We start from the raw sequence: 6,519 nt of genomic DNA on the forward strand, positions 1-6,519 counted from the left end.
ATAAGATGCCTTAAACGACAGTTTGGTTGACAGATATAGCAGGAGTCTTTCTCAAGTATTTGCAATCGTGTTGAGATTGCAAGCTCATGGTCAAATTGACTCGATAGCACATTTTAGAGGTCTGAAGTTTTCCCTTAGCCTTGCTAAGTACAGCGTTTGGTATACCTCTGCGACTCGTTGACTTCGTGCTGATGGAACATATCCAACAGCATCTCCAAGACTTGTTTCGCTGATTTCTCGTATCTTTATCGTTAAAACGTATACGGCTTCAGAGGTATGTTCTTTTTAAAAAGTTTTCTTTCGATTATTTTTTTTTTTGGTGAATATGATAATTCTTTAAAGATATAATTTCTTTCATCACAAAATAAAATTATCTTCTTACTCATTCCCTAATTTGCTACAGATCTTTCAACCTAGCAAACCGTTTAGTGACACACATATTTTTTTTTTCAATTCCATGAAATGAAGGAAAGCACACTTGAATACACAAATACATAAAATACAGTAATTTCCATTAAAAGATATAATTTCTTTGTTCTGACAGTCCAAATACAAGTCTTCCTACAATGTTTCTACATATACCATTGAATGTTATCTTTTTATACACTTTTTTTTTAACTAAAAGTAGTTCAACTGCAAGTAAAAATTTGCTCCAATTAGTAAAATAGATTGCAAATTCTCGTGAGGCAATACTTTCGGAAGAAAATAAGAAAACCTACACCATTGTGCCCAAACTTTCAAGCACAGCACCTATAATATGCATCAATTTGTTTTTTGAATCGCAGTTGTTGGCCTCAAAAGTATCAAACAATCTTGATCTTAATCTTCATATTTAAAAAAAAAAAAAAAAAAAAAAAAGGTCTGCCAAGTTTGTCTCAAAAATTTCGCATTACGTGTAGTCCTGGCACTCACAATTTTCTACCTAAATTGTTTTCCACAGCTCCCCACCTCGGAAAAAAAAAAAGAATGATAATAATCTGTATTGTTTTTTAAAGATCGACAGGAGTAAAGAAAGCATGGCTACACTGGATACGTTCGGCACTTTACTGATTCTGTTTGCAATGTCTTGGAGACCGTTTGCTCAGAACTCGACAACCGTCAACTATCTTCAAGTTGAGACAGCCACAACACCGGAAGTTAATGTTGCTGCACAGAATTCTACAACCACATCAGGGAACACACTAGGAACCACCGTTCTACAACGGACAACGTTTGTTCAAGAGTTTCAAACTGAAATATTGTCGCTGGGGGCCGAGAATGTATGTTCATCTTGCACGCCCGGAGAGGGTCAGGTTAACGTAACACGTTACGATGACATAAGAGCACAGCGGAGCAGTGGAACCCATAGGACACCTCATACCATTGCTGATTGGGTGTGGAAACCGATCACGTGGTCTTTGCGGCTGGGAATCCAGGCTTTCCTGTCAGTGCTTGGTATGGGTGGGAACGCACTTGTCTTGGCGGTTCTGTTGCGTCGCGGTGTGGGAAGAAGCTCCGCCGACACTCTCGTCGGGAGTCTTGCCGCAGCGGACTTTCTCACATCTGTCTTTATTTTCCCGATCCCGGTCGCTATTCACGTCCCGAAAACAACCACTGCGGAAATGTATTGCCGTTTTGTTTTCACGTCTTTCATCGCGTGGGTAAGCGTCTTGAGTTCAATCTTCCTGCTGAGTGCAACATCACTAGAGCGATATGCCGCAGTTGTCCACCCTATCCGTTGGAACCGCTACAAGAGACGCCAATACGTGAATTTTGGCATCGTTCTCATCTGGTTTGCTGCTACGGGCCTGACAACCGATCTCCCACTCACAACTGGCGTTAACAAGGCTTCCAGTTCCTGCCAAGTAAAGCATCTAACCTACGCGGGACAGATGGTCCTTGCATTGGTCTATTTCGTCTTCGGCTTTGTGTTTCCCGCCTCGATAATGTTAGTAACACAGCTTTTAGCTGCTCGCGCTCTCTATAAGCAATCCAAACGTTTTACGGGGACCAGCGAACATGGTGACCACTCTACTGCATCGTTCAGACACCTTGTGGCCATGAATCGCGTTTTGGGAATGCTCCTCATCGTAATCATTATCTACATTGTGTGCTGGGGTCCAAACTCCACTGCCTTTTTCCTGTATAACATACGTGTCCTAGAGTCCAGCTTTCTGTATGGACCAGTTGATCGTGTGCTTGCTGTGCTGGCCCTGTTTAACTCTTGTGCCAATCCCATCGTGTATTTGATCTGGAACGCGCAATTCCGCGCAGCTCTCGTGAAATTCTTCACCTGCACCAAGATAAGTACTTTTGCCCTGTTTGGATTTCAAGAAGAATCAACCCGAAATAGCCACACTGAAAATGTTTAATGATTCCGTTATTAAACGCCCCTTTGCTTTGGAGAAATGTAATCTTAAAATTCTGATCTGTTATTATAGCTATTGTTTGAGTCGCACTGAGTTGTTTTCATCGGTTTCCAACAACTAAGTACCAAACTGTCCAAATTACAAAAAAAAAAAAAAAAAAAAAAAAGACATCCAGCGTCCGGCCGCAGAAGTGTGGAGCCTGCGGCTGACAGTTCCGCGGCTTGCAGATTGGACTTATAAACCACCATCGAACACATACAACTAATCAGTAAAAAAAGAAAAATAAATAAATAGCAAATCATGGTCCTCATCGATACAGATGGACGAACAACGTCGACAACAACAATGGGGAATTGCAGTGACTCAGAATCAATCGATTTAGAGCCATATTTTAAGAACATCATTATGGATATTACACACGTGAAACATGCAAATCAAATCGATTTTGCTATTTGACCACCTCATAAAAAAAAAAGCGACCGTGCCAGGGGAAGAGATAACCTCCAACACGAGCGAGATTTTTGCATTTTCAAACTTGAAATTCAGAGATCTGGTGCACCATTTTGAAAAGTCAGGAAAAACAATCGTTATATTCAAAATAGTGTCGGGGGAGTGTGAGAAGAGAATACTTCCTCCAATACGAGATAAATTTTTGCATATTAAATCTTGAAATTCAGAGATAAAGTGCACTCCTTTTTTTAAAATATTCATTTTCTACTGTTTCTACTTTTGTTTCACACGTGGGAGATTTTGGCATTTTCAAACTTGAAATTCATGGATTACTTTTTAAGTGAAATATTCCATTTTTGCTTCTATCTGAAAAGTAAGAAAAATATATTTAGGGAAATAATCATACAAGGAAGCGTGTGGAAGGTGATACCACCTCGCACAAGAGGGAGATTTTGTATTTTTGCAGATCTGAAAATGTCATGTATGGTGCACATTATTTGTAAAATATTAAATTCCCTTTGTTTTCATTAAAAGTATGAGTAGAATATTAAAATACTAGTAGTCAAGGCAATTTGCTCTCGTTTGGGAGGGTATACTTATCCTCCCTTCAACACGAGGACGCTTTTTTTTTTCATTTTTACGATTGTCATTCAACGGCCTCGTGCACCTTTAGTGTTTTATTGAGAAAATTGTCAATCCTCAAAGCTCAAATCCTCAATCCTCAATGATTATTCATAGTCTTTGTATCCCCCCCCCCCAAAGTCTATGGAAAGAAGCCGACCGAGAAAGATTAGCACAAAAATGGACATGACTGCACAGATTTAACACCAGTTATGTGTCAATAGAGGACCACACCGACAGGTGTAGAAAGGAAGCTGTGACGGTGTTGAAAAAAAAAAATAGTGTTTACCCGGCACTTCGTGGTGTTAATTTGACATACAATTGTAGCTGGTGGTATTTTGTCACTGCGCTGGTGTTAATTCAACAATGACACCACATAGTGTTGATTTGATATTACTGGTGTTTATGTCAACGATATAACATTAGCCCAGTGTCAATAGGGAAACACACCAACTGTTGTTACTGCGGTGTAAATGTGTTCACAGCTTCTTCTTTTCAAAAAAAAAAAATAAATAAGTACTTTATTGGAAAGTTCTTGTTTGTCCTTGTTAAAGTTAGGAAATTAGCAAGAAGAACAGTGACTAATTACCTATCTACACACACACACACACAAAAAGTTTTATATTTTGAAGTGACATCCGGAGGTGTTGATTTAACACAACAAAATGGGCACAGGAAATTTAACACCAGCTCGGTGTTTCATATTCAATACTCGACTTTTTGCAGTGTACAATAAGCCGTATTCTTTGCTCTTCGACTGTGATCGTCCCTTTATTTGAACCTCCATCAGTTTACCAATAACAGTGAATTATTGAAGAAATAAATAAAATGCACTCATTGCCTATGATTTCTATTATAAATTTCATTACACAGTTTGTTGGCCACATCTATAGTCACGAAAAAAAAAACCAATAAGTAAACTGGTTCCATTTGCCTGTATTTGTGTTATGACAAAAGGTCTGAATTTAGGCCTAGATTTTAAGGGTCTTGTGTTTAACCAGGATCGTATTGTGTTCTTTCTCTGCTGTTATGTCTCTTTGAAAATGATGAAATGATTATTATGAGATTTATATAGAATTGTTTTCATTACCTTATTGTTTATCATGCTCTTGGAACTTCATGATGTGAAAGAAAATGAAGTAAAAAATAGCGACTTACAGTGTCAGTGTTTTAATAAAGAAAATGTCATTCTGCAAACAAGTTCAACAATAATATCCTCGCACCCATCATTCATGGGGCATAGACCCCGTTTACAGTGCGGGGCCGGGCTCGGCCGCGGCTCGGCCGCGGCCGAGCCCGGCCTCAATTGCGCGGCCGAGCCTCGCAATTTTGTCCGTTTACACTGCTGGGCTCGGCCGCGCTTTTAATTCAAACCTTTCAATATTTTGTCGTAGTGGCGCTCTGCTTGTAAACAAACGCAATTTGGTATAGCCTGGTTTTCAGACCCTTTGCCAACTGGATTCCGTGGCGACGAAGTCGCCGTTCGGGCAGAGGCCTTTGCCGAAGGAAAAATCCTTTGCAGGACAAAACCACCCTAAACTATACTAGTTTTCCACGTTGAGGGGGTTAATATCGTGAATAGCGAAACAGTACGGCCAGAGGGTCTGGAAGCCAGACTAAAATTGGCCGCGCATTTGGCCCAGTTTGCGTTTACACCAAGAAGAGGCCGGGCTCGGCCGCGGCTCGGCCGCGGCCGAGACCACCTCCAGAGCGAGGCCAAATGCGAGGCCAATTTTGGCCTCGCATTTGGCCTTTTGCGCGTTTACACTGAAGCGGGGCTGGGCTCGGCCGCGGCTCGGCCGCGGCCGAGCCTCGCACTGTAAACGGGGTCATAGAGCTTTCACTAAGACCCCGTTTACAGTGCGAGGCTCGGTCGCGGCTCGGCCGCGGCCGTGCCAAGCCCCGCTTCAGTGTAAACGCGCAAAAGGCCAAATGCGAGGCCAAAATTGGCCTCGCATTTGGCCTCGCTCTGGAGGTGGTCTCGGCCGCGGCTCGGCCGCGGCCGAGCCCGGCCTTTTCTTGGTGTAAACGCAAACTGGGCCAAATGCGCGGCCAATTGCGCGGCCAATTTTAGTCTGCCTTTCAAACCCTCTGCATGTTTCTTTCGCTATTCAGGATATTAACCCCCTCAACGTCGAAAACTAGTATAGTTTAAGGTGGTTTTGTCCTGCAAAGGATTCTTTCCTTCGGCAAAGGCCTTTGCCCGAACGGCGACTTCGTCGTCACGGAATTCATTTGGCAAAGGGTCTGAAAACCAGACAGTACCAAATTGCATTTTTTACAAGCAGAGCGCCACTACGACAAAATATTGAAAGGTTTGAATCAAAAGCGCGGCCGAGCCTAGCAGTGTAAACGGACAAAATTGCGAGGCTCGGCCGCGCAATTGAGGCCGGTCTCGGCCGCACTGTAAACGGGGTCCCAGTCTGGATCTGGTCTCTGGAACTCATTGCCTTTGCAACTTGAGCTGAGAATAAAGACCTCATTTCCTCTGTTTCAGAAAGAACTCAAAACTTTTTTGTTTCAGTAATTATGTATTTTCTTTCAATTGTAGTCTTTTCCTATTATGAAGCATTGTGAGAGGAGGTTTTATATACCTTTCTGCGTCATGTGCTGCCAGGAGTGCCACTGTGTGACAGACATGGCGCATTACATGACTTCATGGTTATCATTATCATAATCGTCCATGTTGTCCTTTAGGACGTTGAGGATTTTGTTGTTGTTGTTGTTGTTGTTGTTGTTGTTGTTGTTGTTGTTGTTGTTGTTGTTGTTTTCAAGAAGAGCTGAACATAATTATGAAATACTTGAAGAGCACGATTGTAATACTCGTATGGGTTACTTACGGTATGGTAAAAGCTTATCATACTCGGGGATTGCTCCATGCATTACGTGATCAATTTAGCCCCCCTTCCGCCTTTCTATTTTCCTTCTTTTATTTTCTTTCTCTTTCTATCCTAACCTGCCTCCTCGGATTTAACGAGAAACTAACCACCAGCTGACAATTTTCTTCTTTTACGTCTTTAGCTGGTTCCGATCTTGAAAATTTGTCAATTCTTCTGTTCATTTTCCACCTCCAAGAAAAACCCAACACACATACATGTAC

At 41.8% G+C, this 6,519-nt stretch overlaps 1 protein-coding gene across 1 annotated transcript; it reads left to right on the forward strand.

The window, feature by feature from the left end:
* The first annotated feature begins 1,016 nt into the window (after positions 1 to 1,016).
* Positions 1,017 to 2,351, forward strand: LOC140233920 (allatostatin-A receptor-like). The gene has a single exon (XM_072314009.1). The coding sequence runs from the start codon at positions 1,017 to 1,019 to the stop codon at positions 2,349 to 2,351; it is 1,335 nt and encodes a 444-aa protein (XP_072170110.1).
* The last annotated feature ends 4,168 nt before the right edge of the window (positions 2,352 to 6,519 follow it).

Source organism: Diadema setosum, chromosome 10 (assembly GCF_964275005.1).
Source record: "Diadema setosum chromosome 10, eeDiaSeto1, whole genome shotgun sequence".
Lineage (NCBI taxonomy): Eukaryota > Metazoa > Echinodermata > Echinoidea > Diadematoida > Diadematidae > Diadema > Diadema setosum.